Here is a 26,699-nt window from a genome sequence, read left to right as displayed (position 1 = left end):
AATTAATTATCGCTCTAGTTGAAGTTTGTGAAATGAGAAGTAAAGTGATGAGTTTTGCAATAACTGACTATGCGAACCAATCATGCGTCTTAAACTATTTTTTTCTATTGAGTAATATTAAAAAATTAAAATATCAACGAATTTAGCTCTAAAGATTGCGAAAGTCTAATACTTGATAAACGCCAGCAATTACCGTTTAATGTTCGCTCATGCGGCTTTTTCATAATTAATAATTTAATCAATTAGGGAATGCACAGCTTTATATAACGAGTGAGTTTCTACCGCACGAGCAAAGCAAAGTCTTGCAATATGACACAAATTACATAAATCATCATTTCCTAGTGAGTTTCAATCATGGTTTGTCTAATTTTGCCAAACGATGAAAAAATTGGTTGAAAAGGGAAAATATTTCAGTTGGAGAAGTAATTAAAATTAGTTTTATTGCATTAGTTAATTTTACGTCCTGCATCTGTAGAACTGCAGCAAAAATGATTACTATTAGTTTCATTTAGTAACTGAGTTACGAAATGAAGGTGCCCGCTTTCTTATAACTAGTTTCGAAATTAATTCCGTTTAGTCAGCGTTTTCGATTAATGAAACTATCGCTTCATTTCCTAAAATTAGAAAACTTATTTTGCAGTTTTATCGGTGAGTGCAGCTCATGTTAAACAACTTATCCGAAATGGGGACATTGAAAAATTGGAACAGATTGTTTTGGAAGGTCAAGGGAAGAAACTCATCGGAGAATATTCCGCTGACTATAAAACTAGAATGTTCCTGAAATCTGTTCCTTCCTTGATGGTATAAATAATCATGAGATGATAAAATTAATCGAATAATGCATTTGAACTTTTAGTCCAAAATTGCGTTAATGCACGACTCATTGAATAGCGATCGATTACCTGAGCTGCAATCGATTTTGGATGAGGAACCCGAAAAGAAAAAAAAACTCGTGATGGCCAAAGATGACAGTGGAATTGGGTTGTTACATAAGGCTGTGTATTATGACTTGAAGTCGATTTATAGATGGCTTATTGACAAATATCCGCATCTAGCAAACGTAAAAGATTCCGTAAGTATACATATATGAAATAATGGTGCAATTAATTTATTTTTCATACGCAACACTTCCAAAGAAACGTTGTCATTTTTAGGTTTTAAAAGCTGTTAAGGAAAACAATAAATACACTAGTAGCAATTTAGTATATTTTCATGTCATGACTTATAAGATTTAAACTAATCACGGGATGTATTGGTCACGAAAGAAATGAATTTATATAATGATGATAGGTCGGTGCCCTCCGCCTTTGCTATAATTTACATTCGTTTACATAGGCTTACCTGTCAAATTGGCAATAATATGTGCCCTATTACTATTATTATTTCTTTTCCGAGTTACTGTTTAGTTATTCAAAGGGTTACTACACTGAAAGCTAAAAGAAACTTATTGTCTGACACATTATTTTTTCATTTATTAGTGTTAAGTTTAATGTCACGTTATTTGATTAAATTACGAGTACTAATTCATTCATTCTTATAGGGTATAAAGTACACAATACATTGCATGGCTTGAGACGTTCCCATTGACTGATTTTTAATGTATGCAAAATTACTCATTAATTAACTCCATTAATGTATGATTTTTCATTAATGTACAGTTTTGTAAAGTCACTAAGTAGGCCGCCTTTGTTGTAAGCAATTTAAATTTAGGATGAAAACTCAAATATAATAAGTAAAGTGGTTTCTCTAATTTTGAAATGTAATTTTTTTTTAATTGTGCTGGTTTTAGTTTTTTTTATTCGCAGCACAGTCGAAGAGAAAAAATATTTTACTCTTGATGGACGAAAGTGTAAGTGACAAATTGTATATGTAGCTAAAATTAATTTCAAAATATAACAACCACCTGAGTGGATGTCAATATCTTAAACACACCTCACACATGCAACAAATGTATGCATCAATGTACCGCTTTACACATATCTTATGCAACGAAAAAAAAGGGCAATACATCAAACACAATCATTTGAATAAACTATTTATTTATCTCATGCAACTTGTAACAATGCAATGTTCCGGTAAAATTTTAGTTGTATATACGGGGGCTTGTTTACATTAACTCCATATTTTCCCTCTTATTTTCATTAAAATGCGGTCGTAAAAAGATTAATATGCACACTACATAGGAATATATAAAACATATTAATTTTTTATGGAAAATTCATGTGCATTGCTAGATATTTTACAAATACAGAAACAATGCAGGAAGGCGAAAAACTTTCTAAATTAAACAGGGGTCTAAAATTTCAAAAAAGAGAAGGTAAGTAGCGGGCGGCAAAAAAATTTAGGGTAAAATAGCCCTCAAAAAGTGCCGCTATGTAAATTGTAACAATTGTCATGTAGATTCTAAATTAAATAATATATAAAATTAAAACCAAAAAAACCAAATTTAACTTGAAACTGTAAAAATTAACACCCTGTATTTCGGCAACGCAAGATTTTTGGAATACAGATTATAACCAGTATTATTTTCCAACTCGCTGTTTACCTTCTGTTAAACTTCGGGTTATCTTGTATGTTCAGGACTGATAGATTTTTTTCCATTACAGGAAGGAAGAACTCCATATTTTTATACTTTAATGTGTAAGGACCCAGTAGTTGTACAAAAGCTCCTAACCATGGCGGGTGCCGATCCTACTCTCCAAGATTACCAAGGACATACCATGAAGTACTATTCATGTCATTTACAGGAATTAGAATTGCCCAACCATTTAAAATCAGGCTGTGGATCTAGAAAAAGCACCGGAAGTCATGATAGTAAGTATCTATAGTTGTTTCTATACTTTCCTTTAATTCATAATATATACATACGTACATATTGATTCGTCAGATTTTGCTCAATGGTTATCTCAATTAATTAGTGTCTACTAGTTAGCAAAGCTTCTTATTCTTTATTGAATGTTTAGAGTATATTGTCAAAATAAATACATGAGCAAGACTGAACTAACTATCATGTAAAAAGACAAAAGTGGCTTAAGGCCGATAGGATGAGAGTTCTTAATTCTAGTTAAAAAAACAATTAAAAATAAATAGAAAGTAATACATTTTTTTATTATAAAAATGGAACTCAGTAGTCTTCTATAACCTGCAATAAAATCTTTAATTAATCTTCCGTTTTTTCACATAATACGTATGACGCGAAATTCGAAATATCCTATATTATAAATATGTATATTATAAAGGAGAAGAATATTGTGTATTTTTTCTAATTTAGACCACTTAATCTTTCAAATATCATTTCGTAATCTGTGTATAGCTCACTTTATTTAGGACTCCCTATGTATTCAACGTCACGAAATTTTGAGATTTCAGATAAAACTTGCCACTCAATAGTCTGCATCCAGGATGCATTGCCGTTACTTTCCCAATGACTGTACGTTACCCCTATTTTCTGGAACCACCCTGTTTAAAGATAACGACATTGTTTTCAGAGTATTAAAAACTTTCCATATTTAGATTATTCTTTAAAATACGTTTGCGAAATTTTCTACAATCAAAAAATATGTTTGTCCCATTGTACCGTGCAGCAGGTTAGCTTAAAATCTAATGATAAATATTTGAAAATTTGTATATTAAGTTTATGTCTGACTTACTTAAATGGAGCTATAAAAATATTGTCATTTATTGGATCGAAGAGAGTTTCTGTCGAAGTAGGAGGTTAAAAGTAAAACGAAATAGGTTAAATTATTAATATTCGTTCTAAATATTCATTCCCCAGGCCATTGATTATCCTAAAATAAGTAAGTTGACGGAAATCGAGTAGATAATAAATTGGAAAGTAAAACTTTGAATCAGGCTGATAATGGAAATAAGTAAAGAATTTAATTGGTGGATGGATTCAAGATTCTATTACTGATTAGACCGCTTTGAATTAAGACATTCCCAAAAATTGTACAAAAATCGGTTATATCCCGTTTCAATTAATGCTTAGTTTACATCAGAGAAACACGAATTATTTTAATAGTTTGTTGGTGTTGTTACTATAAATGTTTTATTTTTCATTATTTTTTTACATTTAAAAATTTCTCCCATCAGTAAGATTTCAAATAGAGGTCTTATTCAAGCAATAATTCATTCAAGATATAGCCTGCATGAGTAAAGTAGCCATATGCGTTTACTTCATAGGAAACAATTAGACCCATATTTGCTTATCAATAAATAACAAATAATTAGCTTTAATGGAAATTACTAATTACCTAGAAAATTGTGTTTATTATGATTGTTAAACCTGAGTTCCAGTTCTGAAATCACTTGAGCTTAATTGTGGCTATAACGGCTTTATCAAATAGCTTCGGTTGTTGACAGGTGATAATAAATAATTGTACCAGGTGAGTCACTAAGAAAGAAGACCAGTTGTCTTCTTGAAATTATTTCTTATAGGGCATTAAGTCAAAAGCTTTGCCACCAAAAAGTTTTAAAGTTCTTTAGATTTAAGGGATATAAGAACTTTAAGGATTTTATGAAAATATGTCATATTTTAGCAACTAGAGAGGCAGATCACGATTTGCTAAGCCAAACGCAAACGAGCAAATGAAGATATGGTCGAAATCAGCAAAAAGAATTCTACAGCATTTAAATAAATTATAGAATGCCCTATCAAATAAATCCAACAATTTGAATCTGGCACCACCTACCAATAACAATTTGGGTTTACCACGAATTTGTGGGGCTTATGACATAAATAAAAATATATCCCTGAAGTAGCATTGTGAGTGATTTGAATGTGGTCACTGACAACTGAGAAACTTTAAAGTATATTGCCAAAGTAGCAACCACCTGAAAGAACTGTTTCTATAAGATTAGATCAGATTAATTTGGGTTACCCACTCAAACGGGAGACATATTTTTAGTGGCCGAATCTTTCCAATCACGTTCCAGTATGCGAAGAAACTATACGACAAGCCCACAATTTTGTATTTTTGCGTAGATGAGATTTGTATGCACTAAAGTGTTTTTCGGCCATAGTTTCATGTTTCTTTTTTTTTACTTTTCACGAGTCCACGGTGTTACTGCGACAGAATTTCATCTTTTTGTCTTATGGGGGACATCTACAAATAACTGTATAAATAATAACAGAACATGTAAATACGTTATTTTACTGAGATACGGGTTGAATATGTAACGAGAATGGTCATTCCTGATAACCATAAAATCTATTGTCGTAGTTTGTTTTTTTAAGGTGATCTTCGTTTTAAAAAGAAAGTAGGAAAGCAATGTCGTTCATAAAAGAGATTAAAAAGTTCCCCATTTCTTCAGTATTATATATTTGCGGATAAAAGTAAATCATTACTAAGGTGCTTTGCGGTTTAGTGGCCTTAGAACTTCTTCCACTTTTGAGAAATTATAAAGAGTACCCTGAAATGGACCACTATATCTATACCTGATCAGATAAAACGTAAGTTTTATATTGAAACGTACATAGGAATCATGAAAATATCACTATTGTACAGGACAACTTAAAAATTAATAATTATTAAGAAAAAAAGAATTACAAATTATATCAGAAATATTTCAGTTCCATCTGATTGAAAACAGTGGAGTACCGACTGGAAGTAGTGTTCTGAACACCAGCAAGATTTCTTTTTCATCTTTAAAAATATCCAATTTTAAAATACCAAGTTTTACATCACAACATTTGAGTTCAATCTGATGGAAAACATAGTCGTACTGGAAGTGGCATACTGGTCTAAATAGGTCTTTTGAGTAGAAAGTACCCACCGGCCAATGCGAATACAATTAATCGTAATAAAAAATACTTAAATTGGTAAATTTTCCATTTACAACAGGGTATATGTTACATTTGTGTCAGGCTCGTTTAAGAAATAAAAGAACGCATTTCTTAGACATCACGTAACATTTATTTTTTCTTTAATTTTATAAATTGTCCTTAGTGACTTCAAGCGATTTCGGCTAGCGAAAGATATGGGTTTGGTATCTCAAATTGTATTCTAAACTTATTATCAATTAGTGTTCATTATTGATACCCCAACAACAATAATAGAAATCACTACGCAGTAAAGTCGGCCGATGTCAATCAATATCCGGTCAACAAAAGGGGGTTAAAAGTGGAAGGAACCCCCTTAATCGATAAAAATACTTACTAAATAATTAAACTTTCGATCATGTGACCCTCATCACATGACCATTTGTTTGTATGGAAAATAGACACGGAGAAATTTGTACTCTCTTCACCTTAATATAAGTCGCAGTCTTGTGCGTGTCATATCTGTGGTCGTCATGAGGGACAACGCAGTGTCGCCAGGTTAGTGACGTACCTAGCTATAATATACTTTTTATTTTATTTTATTATTTTAGGAAGTTTTATTACTAAATATTTATATCTCGGAGTTTTTACGTCAAAAACAAAATGTATCTTATTGAAAATTCATGATATCAAATAAAATGGTTTTGTCAATGCTTGTTAAATTTTCAGTACAAGTTATCTAATAGATAACGATTTAAATGCTGAAACACATTTAAACTCCGAAATAGGTACAGCATGATGGTTCAATTTAAATAACAACTACTAATTGAATATTAAATTAGCTATTGACTATATCAAACCTTGTTACATACAAAAGTTGTACGCAACTTAAAGTTATTGGGGGATGGTTTTTCAATATGCCGAGTGTTTCACAAAAGCTATACGAAGTATTATTATTTCAAATATATACCTAATGTTATTTGATATTCTGAGTTTGCTTAAAAATCTCAGGAGATATAAGATTTTCACTCCAGAATATACACGCCTCCAATCTCCTTTATTTGAAAAATTGGAAAACGTGTCAAATACAAAAGAATTTTCTTAAAAATTTTATGATATTAAAAAAAACAATTGAACATTTGCTTTTCGAAACATGACTGAAATTTACGGTTTTTTTAAATGGGGCACCCCATTATATTATTCTTTCTATGAATGCGACATCATTTTGACTTAAAAATATATACATAATATCGTAACAAAATTTTTGATGATAATTACAAATAAAAATTTTACAAAGATCTTACAAATATGTGGCATTTGATCCGTAAAATTCTCCCTCAAGTGTAACTCGTGTATCGAAAATTCTAAATCATTTTAAGCCATTATACATTTATACCATCTGGATCAGATAATAGTTATTGAACTTGCAAAGCGAAAAAATAGTAAACTTACCGCCGCGATATTCATAGTCAAATCGAAGCCAAGGTTATATAACGTATGACCAGGCTTTATAGTAAGTCAAACCAGAAAATTAACATTTTCGCCGAGAAAAATACATATTTTTTTCTCTTATTGGTATGAATTCAAAATGTATTAAACACCAAAATTGTAAAGTATATCATTATGACCCAAACGTCACATTTAAATCGCGAAGTGCACAGCGCTAAGGTATCTAAGACGTAAGAGTTGGTCCTTTAAAATCGTGAGTTATACAGGGTGTCCCGAAATTAAGGTACCATACTTAAACAACATAAATTACGTCCAAAAATAACACCAAAACTTTATATAAACATATATCGAAAAACGCTTTTTTAACGATCTATGGCTCTTTAAAGACATAACTCTGATGATGGTTATTTTGACATATTTTCGAAACGGTGTAAGATAACTTTATGAAATTTGGTATGATTTTATACCTTTTAAACCTTAATTGATTGATTTGATTGAATGGAAAATATTTCGTCAGAGGCGTGCTGCACGGGGGGCGTCGGAGTTAAAAAATGCTACATTTTTTTATGTGTCCGGTTTTTTAGCTGCTGATACAAAATTATGAAACCACATATGTGTCCAGAAAAAAAAGGTACTCTTGGTTCACATTAATAGAACGCTCCCTTTCGAATAAAATTAATTTGAACATTACATTGCATGACAAATACAAATAATGCTTAAAACGATCATTTTTAACTATATCAAAACTATTAAACAATAATAAAAAAAAACAACAAGAAATTTAAATGACACATTTTTAGAGTAAGTTTTCAAATAAGTTACCGTTTTGTTGGATATACAGTCTAGATCGTCTTTTTATGCTCTGGGAGGCACGAAAAATTTGAAACGGATTTTCTTTTTTGAATTTTATATTTTATCTATATATATTTATATAATTATATATTTATTTAATATTATTTAATTTAATATATATTTATTTAATATAATTATATATTATATATTTATATAATTTATCTATATTGAGTATAAATTAAATCTGAAACATTAAAGACAACATGCTTTAAATCATATCATTAACGGAGACATTTAATTTGATATTCGTTTCTGTGGCAATCATAAATAAAATAACAATAAATATGATGATGACATTGCAAGCGCCTTCTTCATTAGCTCACTAGGTAAATAATGTGTCATATAGTTGTTGTTTGCCTGTTATTCAAATGTTATAGAAAAAAGGAGAGAAAATGTATTTCACAGTTCTTCAATACATCCAAAAATGGTATCTTCGAAAGCTAGTAAGAGAAAAAACCCTTTTCCTATGACCATGTAAAAAAAGACAACTTTCATCGTACTTTACTCTAACCGAAAACATCGTTTTTATCAGCCATCCATGGGAGTATTATTGGCTGAAACAGCTGAAAACACATTTTAAAAGTTGAGAAACGAGGAGTTCCAAGTCTTTGGACGTTACGTGTACATGAGGTGTGTGTTGATGTGCATAAGAAATGTTACTGAACTCCATTTGTCACATTTTGCCACCAATCGCTGGAAACAAGACGTTACTATTTATTTTCAAAATTTATATTAAAAAAAATTTTTCAGGTCTCAATTACAAAAAATCAAACATCCGAATATGGATTCATCAGAGAAATATGGCAAATTTACAACAAGTTATATGGAGCGGTCATGGTCCCAAGCTTCTAGTGGAGCACAGTAACAACCCCAAGATGAGGAAATTCTTGGACGCAGTGCCTTTTATAATGGTAAATTTTTTTGAATAGAACGCTTTTCACAGATAAAAATTGTCTAACAGTTCAACTGGGTGTAAAGTGAGTAACTTTCCACCTAACCATGACAAACGCTCATTTTCCACAAGGGTAGATGTTACTTTGCACCTGGGTGAATGCCAAATAATACCTCAAACATGAAACAAATTTTCGGTTTCTTAATACTGCGTACTACGTATGCATGTCTCGTAGATTTCGCAGCTCTTACCGTTTCAGAGATAGCAAAAGAAATGCAGCTAATCTTAAAATTATTTAAAAAAGATAGTCCGATAGGCGATACAAATCTACAACAATAGTCCTATATAAATATGTATATTAGCGGTTGCTTGTTCAAATCCGTTTGAATAAATGGTGGACCTTTCCTTTTTTTACTTTAATTACTGTTCACAATACTACAACGATGTTATACAAAATTTCTTCATTAATTAATTAATTGAGTGAAAAACAACATTCTTATTTCAGTTTTAGACTTCAGTTACATATTAAATATTCAATGCAATTGCAACTTTTTGCATCTCTTTAAGGGCTTAATAAAAGATGTCCATTGCGATGTCCAAAATGGTGACTTAGATAGTTTGAAAAATAGGGTATCTCCTCCAGTCCCAGTGGCTTTATTGACAGCAAAGGATTCCAATGGATTAACGCCGCTTCACAAAGTAAGTATCCTAAACTAACCTGAAAAATTGAACTAAATGAAAGGCATATGCAAGAAGTTGCATGGCGTACTAAATTTAAAGGCAATATTCCTGAACTCATTGCATTCATTAAAGAATTGCAGTTTCATGAGACCAGTATAAAATAACTCTTTTATTAATCTCAGAGTTATTTGGATATTTAACTTAAGATAAGGTACAACATGATATAAATCTTTCTTTTTATTGAAATGCGGTTGATTATGAAATTGTTGCATTTTTAATATGTTCCATAAGTTGATCTATTGCTTCTCAATATAATTTCCCTCGGTGACAATATATATTTTCAAGGCTGTAGGATTAGGCAAAACTGATATTGCCCATTACATCATCGATAAAATCCCTGAAAGTATAAATGCTGTAGACAATGAAGGTAGAACTCCATTGCATTACGCCGCTTTACTGAAAGATAATCCCACTTTATTTAATGATTTGATAAACCATGGGGCTGATGAATCTGCTCTCGATAATGTGAGTTATCTAAATTCCCTAAATGTTGATGAATATACAGCAAAATGACTTTTAGAAACAAAAAACCGCTGCTTATTATAAAACGCGTCATTCTGAGATTGACACAAAAATATTACATGTGGTACCCGAATGCCCAAGAGGAACCAAAGAACCGTCCAGTTTCGACTGGAGTTTGTTGAATTGTGGAGGATCAAATGGTTTAACCAATGGGACAGCTAGACATAAAGAGAGGAGTGCAAATGAAAAGGGTAAATGAAATTTGAGTTCCGTGTTTCACTCTGTGTTGTTTGGTGTGTCGTTCATCAGTTTTTAAAAGTCATTATGACTTCATTTATAGGTATAAAAGATAAGTTAACAACGCATGGAGATTCTATGAAATCTGGAAATGGTGAAGACGAACCTCGCGGTAAAAGCTCTACTACAAGTGGAGCAAAAACACCTAGAGATAACCCGTTTGATACTGCAGAATCCCATTCCCGACATGAGGAAAGAGTTGCCCAACCAGAAAAAAGTATTAAACGTGAGTATATTTATATATAAAGTGGTGCCTATGTATCGAAGCGGCTAATTATTATGAAGACTACACGATATCGCAGTAAATATTAAAAGTTAAATAGACAAGTTTTAGGGAATCTCATTAGTTTTAAAAATAAATAATCCTTGAATATATAGGTTAATTCAAATTAATTAACCTAAAAATTGTGACCTCCATTAACTCTCATATTTTAAACATAATTCCCTGTATAAATTGTTATTGTTGCATTTTATGTTGAACAATTAAAAAAATATAATCATGCTCTGTACCAAAATTTAACGCTTTTCGCAATATTTACACCAATAACTTGACATATTTATTAGGTTGGGCATTATCAATTATCCTTTGAGATACCCTGTACAATCGAAGGTGCTTCTAATAAAATAAATCTAACTTCTAGGTTATGAGATTCCTCAAATGAGTTTGTCGCTGTCACTATTTTTTGGGACATCCCATAACTAATGATAGAAGTTTAGTTTTTAACATTTTGTTCTGCATCGTTCAGTTTTCGTAAAAATTGACCGGTACCGTACGACACAAAAGCGACCCTCTATAATAAGCGTCACAACACCGTATCAAAAGAGCCAATATTTAATGAGTCAAATAAGGTCACCCATCGCATTATATGTTGGCAAAATTCGCAGGTCTAACTCCAAAATTGAGGAAATAAATTAGAAGTTGTTAAACAAAAAAAATTACATACGCATTGAGTACAAATGTTCAATCGATTTGTTGTAAAAGTAAATCCACCGGTTAATATTCCCTTCTCACGTTAAGAATTAATAATTCATATTATCTTTTATTTTTATAATATCGCGTTGTAAATTACCATTTTGTTCTTTACCTAAATTACGCGGACAATGTGCCATTTCATTTGCTTTTAGGAGAAACTAGTGAACCAGCCAATGACCCCGAAACGGACGGGGCTGAATTAGGTCTTGATGTAACTGATGAAAACGTAAATAATTCAGATAATGCTGTTAAAGAACCATCCACAGATGATAATGAAGTGGAAATGGATGAAAACAATGAGACAAACCAACTTTTAAATAATAACGATGAAGCGCCTGCTGAAGAAGCTGAAGAGGAAAACAGTAATGAACATTCTGAGCACAAAGATCAACGCGGGTTAGGAGAACATGACACCTCAGAGATAAACATTGAGCAAACGAAAGAAATTATTGCTGATGAGGATCTCAAGCAAATGGAAAGAAATGAAAGATTTCCCTCCGCAACTGAAAGAACAGGGAGTTCAACAAAGTCCACCAGACCTTCGAGTACTATATCTTCGAATTTAAAAGCTGAGGAAGCTAACTATGAACAAGGTTATCCGGAAAAAAACCATGATGATGGTTACAACAATGACAATCCGCATTTTGTGGAAGATACAGAAGGTGAAGGAGTAATAGAAGGTAAACTACGTGTTGTGGTGTGACTTTTTGTTTTTTTTTGTTTTGTTATTATTGTTCGTTGAATGCATCATTTTATGTGCTGTTGTGAAACACTTATATGATTAGAGTTTTCAGTATCTACACAGTTAACACTGGTTTGTTATGTCTTTAGTCACCATTTGCAATATATAAGTATTGAAACAAAAAATACGAGTTTCATTCCAATTAAAGTCGAGTTCACACGTTTTAGCATTTACATTTTTATCTGCACTTCATTCTTGTCTGGTTATATCGTGTTTGCCAGGCAAAACACAAACTATTGAAGCTTTATGTGGACTGGTTGTTAACTTATACACAGCAACCACTAACAATTATCTTCACCGCAGAATAAGATAAATAGAAGCGATATAAATATCGTTCAAAAATTAGAAACATAAAATCCACACGAAATTAATCTTAATAAGATTGACATCGTAAATTGGCCGCCAAAATACTAATTTATCCACATCACTTGCGGAATCGAAACCCCCTTAGGACCACTGGGTTCATGTACTGAGAACTTCACTTGGAAATACATTTTCCATGGAAACTATGAAATTGACCAATACCTTCGATTCTCTCTCTCTGTCTGGGGTACCCGATCAACAGTGGGAATCCCTGGTGAATCCAAGAACTTATTTTGGGTTCTCGAAAAAAAATTTTCTTGTGATTATAACTTGATTTTTGTCCACCCTTTAAAATTAAAAACGTGTCTCCCTGAGTCGGAAATATACGTATTAAATTTTATAAACCCTCTGTAACCTGATTTTCTGACTGACTTGGTTCCGAATATTAAAGCCGCTAGTAAAACAGCAAAAAGTTATTTCACTATTTTTCATCATGCCTATTAATTTGTTGACTGATCGTCAAAATGTTCGAATTTTTTCGAAAGGGTGTTAAACTTCTTTTTTCTAAATCCATATTTCCGATCTCAAAAAGTTTTGAACAGGACCAACTAAAAAAATTTAATTAATTAATTAGCACCCACTACCAAAAAATGATGTGTTTCGAGGGTATTTGTCGGGATTCAGGATTTACAAAATAGCCCGTAAAATTAATCAAAGACTGTATATTCACATTCGGACCATCTTGAGTTTGCAGTCTCAGAAACACTGTTTCATACAAAAAAAAGCCAGTAACCTTTCTAACTACAGTTAAAATTTATCCTTTTTGAATCCAATTTGAATTGATTTATGACTTAATTGATGTGTGATTTGAGAAAATCATTGAACTGATTCAAAATTATTTGGACAAGTCATTCCTCAGTTCACCTCAAATGTTTACTAATCTGTAAAATTAAAACTTTCTCATTTATATTGGTGTCCAGTTCAAATCGCATTATGGATCAGTTTGCAGTAAACTAAATGGCTTTCAGGCATAGTTAATGGAGAGCATGAAATTGAAACTATGAACAACGAGGGACAGAAACGACCAATTTCAGAAGATAGCGATGTGAGATCACTCATCGATTCTGGTAATATGGAACAACTAGCAGCTTTAGTGCTTAATGGACATGGAGAAAAGTTGATGAAGGAGAAATGTGACAATCAAGAGTTGCAAACTTTTCTGGATAATGTTCCAATTTATATGGCAAGTCTTCACATGCCTTATTGAAACTTTCATATTTTGATTAAAAATTACAGTCAAAGATCAATAGAATCCACGTAGCAGCTAGAGAGGGCAATTTAAGAGACTTGCAAGCTGCTTTAGACAGACGCAAATTCGCAGTGGCACGTGACAAAATTTCCCCCCATGGAGCAACTCCGCTTCATGTTGCTGTTGCCTTTGGAAGAACCAGTATTGTTCGGTACCTTGCAGGAAGGTACGATGCCAAAACTAATTTTATTAACAAAATTTTCAAACTCAAAATCAATATCGAGCAATCTGCTATTGAAATGAGGTTAACATTATCTTAGATATTTGCCTTTCTCCGCTCTGTCATTGTCCCTAAAGATTATTATTGTAATTCTAATTTGCGTAACGAGTAAGATGAGGTAGAAATTATTACTCTTTGCCTAGATTTCCGGAAACTCTACATGTAGAAGATGACAATGGACGAACTCCTTTGCACTACGCAGCTGTATTGAGGGACAATGGTCACTATTATAACTTGCTAACCCACCTTGGGGCTGACAATAGGACAAAAGACAAAGTAAGTTTGCGAAATTTAAAAAAAAGCAAAATGTCAAATTTCAAAAAAGTGTAAACGATATTTAGGCTTTTTTACTTTGCGCACCATCCAGTGGTGTATTTACCGACTTCTTTATTTTCTGCAATATATGGGATAACTGCATTTAAGCGACCTTATGATGATTTTTTAATGGAGTACTTTGTATATTATTAGATATTTTCAATCGTTTCATTATTGAAATTTCACGTTTCTCTGGTCCACCAAAACCTAAATCTACGCATTACACGAAACATTTAAATTCATTTATGTGTTAAATAGACGATCTAAATTACCCTGAACAAAAATTGTTTCCTTTTACATCGTACATTTATTTATAATAATTAATTTTTATTAAATGTTGTTGAACATGCAGTTTGAAAATTTAAATTTTCTAACATATTTGAAAACAAATTTACATTGTCAGCATTTGGCTCATATCAATTTTTTGGGATGGCTGCGTTCAAAATTCTTCTTTTAATACCATAATGATAGAATCATACGGAACTGTAAATTTTCATCTAGATTTTCGAAATTTCATGTTGAAGAAGGTCACAAATTACTTCGATCGTGTTAAAATGTCTTATAAAACAAATCCAGGAAAAAATTTAAACATAAAAAAAATCGATATTTGCAAAATATTTTCTGAAGTAGTGAAAATTTATCAGTTTGTAAAAGCTCTTTTATAATTCACCAATTACGCTACTTGCCTTAATTTCTTTTTCAATTCATTTTTATTATTTAATCCTTTTTTTTGTGGTGACAGTGTGTAGCATAATATTTTCATTATTCCAGAAAGGACGAACTCCAGTATACTACACAAAAATGCAAACCGATTTCAACCACAGGGAAATGTTGAGAGATTTCGGAGCAGAGAGTGAAGCAGATGACATGATCAACGATAAAGGTAGGTGGAAGAATTTCAATAAAGCTTTAAATCTTGGTAATATAAAATCAGTGATGTAGTTTCCCTTAATTTGATTGGTGTTTGCATAAAATAAAAATTTTATTTAAATCAGTAACCCAAAAATGTAATAGTGGTGTTCAGAATAGCGTATAAATAATGAATTCAAAGAAATTATTACCTTCCAAATTATCTTTGTTATGTAAAAACTAAATATTATTATGTATGTTCCAATAATAGATCACTCAGTGAGAAGTGTAAAGGGTGTTATTAGTCGGATTGAACCCTCTTTGTTTTTGAGCCCTTAATTAGAATAAGTGGAGGTGCTTTTATGTTTTATACGCTATTTTTATTGAACACAGATCGTCCGTTTAGGCGAAAATTATTAAATGTCAGAAAACTCTATACAGGTTAGCTCATTCTCAACTTAATCACATCCCGTGAGACTACTGTGCCACATTTTAAAAATAGTGTGCGTTATACAGGGTGTTGCATAAAAGCAAGTAAGTCCAAAAATCGGTATAATTTTATCGGGCATAGGAGAAAAAAACCCTAGAATTGGTAACCTATCGACACGACGTGGCAGTTCGAAATGGCTGGAGTTCCAAGGTTGATTAAATTAGAAAAATAAGTTTAGAAAATAAAAATAATGAACGCAGTTAATAAATATATATGTATATTTAATTTATAAGAATAGTACATTGTGTATCTATTAGGTCGTGTAGTATGGAATGAGTAGAATTGAATTGAAACTTTAGTCATTTTTTTTTCATATGAAATGTTTTTATTGTCAATCGAAATATGCACCATCATTATCAATACACTTCTACCGTTTAACGGGAAATTCATTGATTCCCCTGCTGTAAAAGCCTGCAGGCCGGGAGTCGATAAACTCTTGGAAGGCAGCTTTGACAGCCTCGTCGGAGTTGAATGTTTTCCCTACCAAGAAGTTATCCAAATTTTGAAAGAAGTGGTAATCAGTGGGTGCTAAGTCGGGTGAATACGGTGGATGACGAAGAGTTTCCAATTCCAACTCCTGTAGCTTGGCCAAGGTGACTTGTACGGTGTGTGGCCGAGCGTTGTCGTGCAACAATAGCGGTGCGCTTCGATTGACTAATTTTGGGTGCTTAACCGTCAGTTGCCTCATCATTTCGGTCAGTTGTCGGCAATAGACATCAGCCGTAATCGATTCACCAGGTTTCATGAAGCTGTGATGGATGACACCTGCGTTGAACCACCAAACGGACACCATAAGCTTCTTTTGATGAAGATTTTTTTTCGCACAATGTTTTGGTGGTTCATCTTGATCCAACCACTGCGATGAACGTCTGGTATTGTCATATAGGATCCATTTCTCATCACAAGTAACAATCCGATTCAAAAATGGATCGTTATTATATCGGCACAACAAAGAACAACAAAGAACAAGCTTCGAGACGTCGTTCTTTCTGTATGTCGCTCAACTCATGCGGTGCCCACTTGTCCAGCTTTTTCACCTTACCAATTTCAGCCAAATGAGTCAATATTGTTTTTTTGGTTACACTGAATATTAACGATAATTCGCTTGCACTTTGACGTGGATTCGCTTCCACCACGGCTTTCAGATAATCGTTATCCACTTGAGTTTCAGGTCGTCCACGTGGGTCATTTGTTTAGGTCAGTTCAGGTCAAAATTGCCAGAACGAAATTTCATGAACCAACGAGATACTGTTTGCTGTGAAGTGACTTCAGTACCAAACACATCATTAATATTGCGAGCCGTCTGAGCTGTTGTGGTTTCACGGTGGAACTCATATTTCATTAACACACGAATTTCACTATTTTGCATGGCTGCACAAAAATTTTTATAAAAATAAAAGTTTTCAATAATTTTTAACACTTTAAACTCTGATCGAAAGAGGAAGAATGTGCCTTTTCCACATAAAAAAGTCAAGTCCAAATATAGATTTAGAGTGAAGTTATTCGCAGTTGAATGTGGCATTTCGAGAATCTACTCATTTCATACTACACGACCTAATAGTAGGAAAAGTTATATGTATATTCTCAGCCGACGACCTAAACTGATAGCCGAGGTAGTATCTGAAGTTAAAATGAGCACGCGATTTGCCATGATTTTTTAAAATAAAAGAATACTACCGTAATACTAAGTATTCCACAATTTAAAAAAAACAGAAGAACTCAAAAACTTATAGAATGGAAAAAAACAGAATTTTATGAGTAACAAACACCTTTACGTACTAAATGGCCAATAACCTTACCTTAAAATTTGTCATGTACAGGGTGTCCCATTTTCGTTGTAATCGTGGGATATCTCGGTTATTAGAAAAGATAGAGAAATGCGGTTTTCGTGAACCTGTATCACTCTTTAGTGAAATTAATGATGACGTTGACAAAATAGATCCAGCTATCTTAGTTTTTGCACTACAGGTCGTTTTTGAAAATATTATATTTTGGACCCCCCTATAGTTTGAATATGTGTCAAGTTATTGAAAATATAAAAACGGTGTCGAATAGAGATTTTTACATAGAATCTAGTGGCGTACTCAGATTATATTTGTAATTCATAGTTTTCGAAATATGGACCAAATTTATGTTTTTTAATGGGACACCCTATATATTTTTACCTGTTTTGATTCCCCTAATTTTCTCCATTCAAAAAATACAAAACTCAATTTGGTTATTTCAAATAATAGTGTCACAAATTGACACTAATAATTTGAAACAAAAGGAGAAAAACAAATTTGGCAACATACACTTTACTCCTTAAATGGTATCTAACTTATAACTTATCCCGAGCGTCTTTGAAACAAACGAACACCCAATTATCCCTATTGTTAATTCATTCTGTGTTATAAACATGTTGTTTGTAGCTGCGTTAACATTCGACTCAATCAGCTAAGAAATGATATCCCTTCAAAACGTATAAAATCTTAAGTTATCTTCATTCACAGGACAAAACGAATATGTTCTGTATTCTTTAAATCACCCTGTACAAGGTGATTCATTTTCGTTGCTTATACGGGGGACAAGGCCAACGATGTTATATGCTGTTATAGGCTCAACTTTTGTGATAAAAGTGTTAGTTCAAAGAAACTCTTACTGATATAAGATGTGTATAGTAACTCCTTAACAATTGGCCATTTTCAATTATTTGTTGACTCTTACTTTAATTAATGAAATATCTAATTATGATGTTTCAAACTTAATTTAAAAAAATTTAGTATTGTAAAGTCATTCGCCAGCAACTTAGTATACCTCTTAATTAATTAGTTGCAAATGACATCTGGTCGGCAAGAAAGAACCTAGACGACGAGGATATGATTTCAGTACTCGAAAGGTGTTATATAGTTTTACATGGGCGAAGAGATTCGAATTCACTTTCTTCAGCTGCACCTCTGTATAGTCTAAATTCGGGATCAAACAGTTATAACAATCAAGGAGCTCTGACAATTATATCCAAGCAACTAAAACGGTAGGTAAAACACGGTTTCAATCAAGTACTTAAAGGATGCGACACTTAATTTTGATACTTATTATCTAGAACAAAAATCAGCAATTGCAGGCAAGTGCCATGGAATGAACCTTCATACCGTTATATAACATTTGCTAGAAGTTGGTTCGTGCTGATGTCTTAGAATTTCTATGGCAACCACGTGTGTCGTTTGGCTTTTAAGGTCAATAATAATATTTGACAAAATATCGCAAAATGTTAAAAACATCGCTTATTTGGCCGTTATGACAGTGATTATGACCAGATCTGCACTGATGGTAAGCTTTTTCAATTTGATTTCTTTTTATTGTGTAATTTTATCAAATCAATTAAGGGAAAAATCGCATACACAGTGCTGTTGTGAAGTACCCAGGATCCTCACGTCTTAGATCCCTAAATGCTGCATCATTCGGGATTAAAACTTGACGTTCCTGTCACAATGATGTACTTTACAACCTTAATGTATAATATACCATTATTTCTTACTGCCGCCTTATTTACAAAAGAAATCATATTTATTGAACACAATAATTTCAAAATATTATTCGTAGATGCTAAATGTTTACAAAGCAGAGCTAGTTTTCATTTTTTTTTTAATACGTTGATCAATACAATACATAGAATTATTGACAGTCATTAAACAAACAATAATTAAAAACGTAATGTTAGTAAAAAAGTAGTAGTAGAACGATTGCGCGAAAACAAATAGTAAATATGTTTTAGTTTACGTTAGTTCTTCAATATTTGCAATTTTTATTATTTCCCTTACTGTTGTATCTTGATAAAAATCAAAAAAGCAAGGTCGAAACGTCGGCATTTTGTAATTTAATCGAAGATTAATTACCAGTCCTATTGCCATTATACATATAGCGAAAAGAGGACTGATACAACAACATAGAAAAAATTATGTATAATTATAACAATTTAAAAATACCCCGCAGATTTATGACTTTTTATCGGTTGCTTAAAAGACATAAGGACATATGTATGTGAATGAGCATATTCACCGATTTTAAGTGATTTTGTATTCCCCATATTAGTCATACATTCAGGTTGATTGAATAATCTGAGAAAAAATTATTAATCTCCAATAATTTTACATAAAAAAATACCAAAAAGAAAAAACGATTAAAATTTGGTAAAATTTATAGTGCTCCGTTTTTAGTATCGGTAAGTATAGATATTATATCGCCTATCAGTACAGTTTACTTGATATTAATTGCGTTCTATTTAATGTAGATTAAATTTATTAAAGTTATTAACTAAACTTTTAGAGGACTAAATCAAATTCAATAATGAATAATTTTATAGTATCACAAGATGACACTTAAAAAAAAATTAGTTATTATGTAAGATGCATTCTTAAGATTACCGTAATAGCAACTTTTTAACAGTAGATTAATTGCATTAGTTGTAATTCTTTAATTTAACTGAGACTGGAAGTGTCGCATCCTTAAAGTAATATACAGGGTCGTTGATCTCAGAAATTTTAATAACGATGAAAATACTGTGAATGTTATAGGGTTTTCAATAATCTGTTCAAGATTTGGAACGACTATTCTAAACATACCATTTTTAGATAAAATTGAAAAAAAACACAGTTGTTATAGTATTATAGTCTAGTCAAAGTTCTATATTTCAAAAATGTATTGTTGTCAATATACGGGGAGTTATATTTTGAAAATTGTTAACAATCATTACTTTCTTCTAAAATTTGGAGTGAGTAAATTTAAGGACATACACAATATAATGTCTCAGTTGTTGTTAACAATGTACAGAGTGATAGCTGCTTTATAACATAATAGATATATTAGGAAAATAAATGGGAACGTCTTCAAAAACAACTACTTCAATTATGAGTTTTATCTGAAATGTCATATCAAGTATCTCCTTAAGAGTAGTACTCACTCGAAATATAGAGGGTGTCCCATTTAAAGCTGTGATTGAAGATTACTCAAAAACGATACGTTGTGTGGAAAAAAGATTCAAATAAAAGTTGTCCGGTAAAGAGGAAGACATGTCATGAAAATAATTACTTTTATCCAAAACGTCATTTTAAGGTAATTTCAAGGGCAACTTTTTTTTAAAATGGCAACTCCATATTTTTTGACAGATCCTTGTAGATCTTCAAAAACTGAATAACTTATTTGAACAATTTTGTTGCCCTTGAAATTATCTTAAAATTACTTTTTGGCTAAAAGTCACTATCTACATGACATGTCCCTCTTTTTACCGGACAACTTTTATTTGAAACTTTTTTCATACAACATATCGATTTTCAGTAACCTTCACACACACAGCTAAACATCTTATTGTATAATTTCATAAACCCTTTAAATATCCCTCTATTTTTAGGCATTTTTAGGATATAGTTTACGTAGGAAACTCATATTATTTTTTTATCTAGAATACGTCGTTGAAAATTGATCTCTCACTTTTGGAACACTCCGTATATGTATTGTTTCCAAAAATAACTGCATCAAATCAAATTTTATATTTTTCTGTTGTAATGAAATCAAGTTTATTCTAATTAAATGATAATTAAGGTATATACATATATTCAGGAAAACAATTAAAGAAATTAAAACAAAATTATTTCCGAAACGGTTTACAATAGTTATAGGTTGGATTGTACAAAGTCCGTCTAAAATTCCATGACGTATGTGCCAAAGACGCTTTTGACAAACCCTGTATAATATCAAATAGATAATAGAATTATTTTTGAAAATCCTACAACTACCTTGATATTTATTAAGATTTTTGAGATAGTAGACCATTGCCCGACTTATCAGCCACCCTGTATATATTCACAAACCTCTATTCAAGTCGATCATCTCAATGCAATGTTTTTGATATACTACAGAAACATATTCGACACAGTCAAGCTAAGAGTAACAAAACTGGATCACAACTTGTACGACCTAATATGGCCAAATGTGAAAAAACTTCCCTCAGAACCTAGTTTGAGGTTGGCTCTCGAAGAAGACTTTCCATTGGGAATAATGGTTCCTGATTTTTATGCCTACAATGTTTTTGAGGAATTTTTGAATCCCATTATAAAAGAGTATAATTATATTGATGTCAATCACGACTTTTCTCTACAAAAGCGCATGCAATTTTTCCGGGAAGGTGATGACGAAATTGATCTACATTTGGATCCATTGGGAACTTTAGTAATTACTGGTGATATATCCACTTTCTCACTAATAACACTTCTTGGCAATAACAAGTTTTGTCTTTTAGGGAAGCTAGAGTGCTCAAGAAATATTAAGGATTTTGACTTGCCAAAATCATTGGCCCCTAGTGAGCTAGAAATTGTTGAACGTATAATAACGAATATTCTTTTGAACGCAAAGACTGCTAGAGCTTTATACCCTAATGCTTCTGAGGATGAGCTACGGGAAAACGGTAGTGGTGACTATTATACCATGAACGAAGTTCTGGAGGAGCCCTCAGAAGCCAGAGTGATTTTGGCCAGCAGCGGCTTACTCATACCACTGTGGAATATTCCAGAGTCAGATAGACTCCATGGGAGCCATTGGCCTTATGGCCGAGGAGTTTTCGTAAATAACAGTCATAATTTGGCAATTTACGTTAACGTGTTGGACCATATCCGAATTATAACCTGCACTGACGCGCAATCAAATGCTGGAAATATTGGCTTGATCTATACTAGACTTTCCAGGGTTATGCAGGTGATACAAGAGAATCTGGATTTTGTTTTTAATGAAAAACTGGGTTACTTATCATCAAGACCGACTTTCCTAGGCTGTGGCCTCCATTTCAGTTTAACATTAAAATGTCCAAATTTATTGAAAGAGCCTGATAAATTACGGTCTCTCTGTACAGTGAGGGGATTGACTTACAATAAGCACACAAATGCTGCTGAGGTCTTCAAAATAAGCAATCGAATAACAGTAGGAGTTACTGAGCTACAATGCTTCGAAGACTTCACCATTGCGGTTTCAAATATATTGCAGTTAGAGAAAGATATGACTATGTCCAATTCTTTGCATATTGCTGCCTTGTTTTTAAGTATTTTTAAGAAGAGGAAGTCTGCTCCATATGAAACTAACAAATTGTAATGGAATCTCCCTGTAAATACACAAATTAATATTTTTATAGTATAAATAATATAGATGCTATTTCACATTGATCTACAATACTGTGCCAAGGATTCACTTTTTTATATATATTTTTTTTGTAAAGAACTTCCTGCTACGGATGGATCTCTTATAATAGGTCAGTAATATTGGATAATGACAAACCCCCTATATCAAATCTAACTGTTAAACACCTATAAAATGCAAGTAAATTATGTCATGTTTCATACCGTGTGCAAATTGGATATACGTGTATGGGGTTCGCGGTTAGCATTAAAAATTTATGAGAAACTCATACGATTTTTTGCAGCTTAAGTGTTAACGCTTTCCAAAAAATATGAAATTCAACATTTAAAGTTTTAATTTTTTCATTTATTAAGCGACTTTGTAACTGTAAAAGTAGTGATTTTAGATTAATACAAAAAATAAGAAAACGATCGGTTTTCAATAGTTGAATAATCTCATCGGAACGAATCGAACGAGCTTAAGCGCATTGCGGAGGGAGACGTATTTGCATATTATTCGTGCTCGATAGCATTTGTTCTACATTATTCACGATCGAATGTATTTTCTCACCGAGGCTGAATGATAAGTCTCATTATTTTTTTAGAAACTGATATAAACTGAGAATCAATTAACCCATCCTGCATCCTAACAGGGTTGTAAAGTTCAATTTAGTGGAGAGAAAAAAATGGATGCTCTCAAAGAAATTTTACTTTTCGCTACAACGCAGGCCTTTTCGATGAAGATGTTATCAATTTTTCTAAAAAACAATAAAACCTAAAACACTTTTAAAACAGGTATGAGTTTATCATATAATTCTTTAAGATATTCCCAATTTAACAGACTCCCTATCTCTTATGATAACTAAGATTTCCATGCATGTAAAACCAATTTGAGACACACTGTATACTGAAGGTTCACATTTTCGTCTATTTTCTAATTGCCGTAAGTTCCTACCTAAGTACTGTTTCTGTATATATTGTCTATGGAATTTTCACACTTGCACTCGTATCACTATACGTATTATCTATTGTAATCTGTCCATGTTTGGGTTCTCCTTTCTTTGCCCTATAGGTTCTTACCATGTGCTTACATTGGGTGTCGTTTCCAACATTGCTCACAATGAAGTTGTAGTAGTATTCTAAACACTAAAGTGTCTGTCATTTAAAATTTTTACTATTGTGTTCTGTCTTGACTTAATAGTAGGTGGATTCCTGAGAACGAGATATACAGGGTGTCCCAGGTTTTACGGTCAGGACTTCAGAAATGGTTAGAAGAAGGTATTTTAAATTGTGAGAAAACTTAACAACTGATTGAACTTGGAAAAATAAAAGAAAATCCATATAAACTTTTTCGTTTCAGTTATTTTTAAGCATTTATTTCACAGCTCCTTCAAATCTCGAGATATTAAGCTCAAATTTTATAAACACATAACCCTTTAGAATCTACATGATTTCATATAAAAATAAAAAATCTAGGAGAGGTACATTTTCGGCTGTCAAGCCCCCTTTTATTATCCGTATAAATTTTGTAGTGCACTGCTGACCTCTGAATTTAAATTTTGAATTTCTAGTTCAATTTTAAATTTGTTTTACCACCTGAATTTTTTCGTATACGTCACTATTTTCTAGTTATTTACGAAAGTATCAAGCATTGGCGACAACGAATATTTGCGAGTGCAAATTTTGTTTTTTCTACTACTGTCGGGATGCTGTATTGTTAACGATTCAGAAATTATATCAAAAGACCCTTCATTTTTGTATAATTACCATCATGAGTTGTGTACATAAGTTAAAAAAAATATTATTTCCATGACAAGGGAACAAAGTAGGACACTTGCACGGCCATGAAATGTTGTGCACGAGCCATAAACGAAGCTGTGAATCATATGATTTATTAAGAAAGTTTCTTACGAGTTATGTACACTATTTTGCTATCATGGACCATATATAAAAACAATAAAAATGGAAATAGTTTACCCAGCCGGGAGTCGAATCCGGGTTATTGTAGACGAGAACCGACGATATTTAGTGCAATATTATTATCGAAATGATCATATTTTAGTTATTTTGCGCAATATAGAAATATTTTGGTCAACTGACTGATACAACAGCCTAATAGAGCAGTTAATTACTATATGTCTATTATTCATTTGTTTTCTCTAGCACACGTGTAGGTTAGCATTTGTTTACACGAATGCTCCTTCCGTTGGTTATGTTTACTTCCGTAGGAGGTCGTGAGAAAAGTTTATTTCCTACGGCTTCATCCAGAAATCTATAACAACGAGGCAAAATAATTAAATACCAACAGCCCCGCAACAATTTTGGCGACAGCTCTATCGGATCTTTAATTTTTAACGTAGTAAGTCTTTTTTACTTTTCACAAATTTGCACTATTGTGTGTGCAAGTTCATATGAACAGTTTTTCTATTTTTCCAAGTTTTACCACCTGTTAAATTTTACAGATGTAAATAAACCTGCATCACCCTGTATTTATCTATGAAACTTTACTTCTTACTTTTAAGATTTTCACCTGGTTAAGCCGCCATCAGCAGAGCTCGATACTCAACGTATTATTTAAATTAAATTGCAAATTTGTTTCAGGTCCCATTGCAAATGGAAATACGGAGGAAAACGAGGAAAATGGCCAAATAGATATGCCATTTTTTGCCACCGAAGAAGGTCGATACCTAGCTTCATGTAAGAGACAAGGCTAACTTACATATAAATTACTATCAAAGGCTTAGTTCATTCGAATAATCCACACAATGCAATGCGAAGTTTCCAGCCACATATTTTTTTCATTATACAACATTACTCAACTTCAAAAATAAATAATGAAAACGTGTAGGTACAATCGCTTGCCATTTAACTGGGTGAAGTAAACCCTAAACAATCAGTAAGTCAAACGTTACTTAAAGGTAAAAAAACAATAAGATGGATAATGGACAGCTTTCCATTGTTAATCTATCATCATTAAATTTAAAATCATGATAAGTTAACAATTTAAAAACTGACAAGCATTAGGACAAAACCATAACCCGAGTCCGAACTAGCCCCTCAGTGTCTAACCCGCGCATTTCACTTGTTTTACTTAAAGCCAATGAATTTACCTCAAAAGAAAAATAAATCGGGTGAAATTAACACGTGATTAGCGATCGTCCTCATATGGCTCAATACGACAATCAACAATTGAAGGTTAAATTTGAATTTATCAGTTTCAGATGTCAAATGTTTTCGAAACGTTATCGGTGCCAGACATTTGCGTCACGTTTGCGAATTCTACAAAATTTGATAATAAAGACAAAAAATAATCAAATCTTAATACCATTAAGGAAAATAATAATAATAAATAAAAATAAGAACTTCGCAAGGAGTGCTGTGGTCTTTTCTCACATGTATTCCGTCGACCAATACTTAAAAGGATTTCGAATTGACATGTTGAATGTCAAATTCCTGTCATAGCCTTTTTTAAATTTATAATATTGGGCAGTATTTTCCATGTTACTTAAGTGCGTGCGGTAGTAAAAAAATCATTACACGACTAGTTAAATGAATGACGACTAAAAATGTTGTTATTTCATATTTGTTTTTTTTATGAAAATTAAAATGTTTAAAATTACGTTTTCACTTTTAAAGTTCTTGATGGGTCGTAACGAATAAGTAGGTAGGAATGAATGACTCTTTAGACTCCAAAAGTTCATTTCATTTTTACACTTCATCGCCATTGGCATCCTGAATTTTTCATTCTTGAAATTAAGGATTTCTTCACGAACTTCTTGTTAATTTATTAATTTACTTTTTTGCAGGAAAATGAAAACTGAACACAAAGAAGACATCCATAAAACAAGGCCTCTCTCTGATCACTTCCTAGAAAATTCACTGTTTAAACTTCTTCTCGGTCAATT

The 26,699-nt window shown here is 32.2% G+C and overlaps 1 protein-coding gene across 1 annotated transcript in view; it reads left to right on the top strand.

The window, feature by feature from the left end:
* LOC136408648 (uncharacterized) overlaps positions 1 to 26,699 on the top strand; it is a 37,156-nt gene that overhangs the window by 3,709 nt on the left and 6,748 nt on the right. Inside the window, exons 2-17 of the mRNA XM_066389760.1 lie at positions 641 to 801; positions 857 to 1,072; positions 2,607 to 2,814; positions 8,813 to 8,973; positions 9,522 to 9,653; positions 9,981 to 10,160; positions 10,216 to 10,408; positions 10,498 to 10,680; positions 11,580 to 12,107; positions 13,501 to 13,715; positions 13,769 to 13,947; positions 14,145 to 14,277; positions 15,088 to 15,199; positions 18,467 to 18,554; positions 20,696 to 20,705; positions 25,431 to 25,491. Coding sequence (XP_066245857.1) covers positions 641 to 801; positions 857 to 1,072; positions 2,607 to 2,814; positions 8,813 to 8,973; positions 9,522 to 9,653; positions 9,981 to 10,160; positions 10,216 to 10,408; positions 10,498 to 10,680; positions 11,580 to 12,107; positions 13,501 to 13,715; positions 13,769 to 13,947; positions 14,145 to 14,277; positions 15,088 to 15,199; positions 18,467 to 18,554; positions 20,696 to 20,705; positions 25,431 to 25,491 — 2,760 coding nt within the window. The remainder of the gene's footprint in view (positions 1 to 640; positions 802 to 856; positions 1,073 to 2,606; positions 2,815 to 8,812; positions 8,974 to 9,521; positions 9,654 to 9,980; positions 10,161 to 10,215; positions 10,409 to 10,497; positions 10,681 to 11,579; positions 12,108 to 13,500; positions 13,716 to 13,768; positions 13,948 to 14,144; positions 14,278 to 15,087; positions 15,200 to 18,466; positions 18,555 to 20,695; positions 20,706 to 25,430; positions 25,492 to 26,699) is intronic.

The sequence above is a fragment of the Euwallacea similis genome, chromosome 1, assembly GCF_039881205.1.
Source record: "Euwallacea similis isolate ESF13 chromosome 1, ESF131.1, whole genome shotgun sequence".
Classification (NCBI taxonomy): domain Eukaryota; kingdom Metazoa; phylum Arthropoda; class Insecta; order Coleoptera; family Curculionidae; genus Euwallacea; species Euwallacea similis.
The sequence above is the reverse complement of the archived record's forward strand: the minus strand, read 5'-3'. Positions and strand labels throughout refer to the sequence as shown.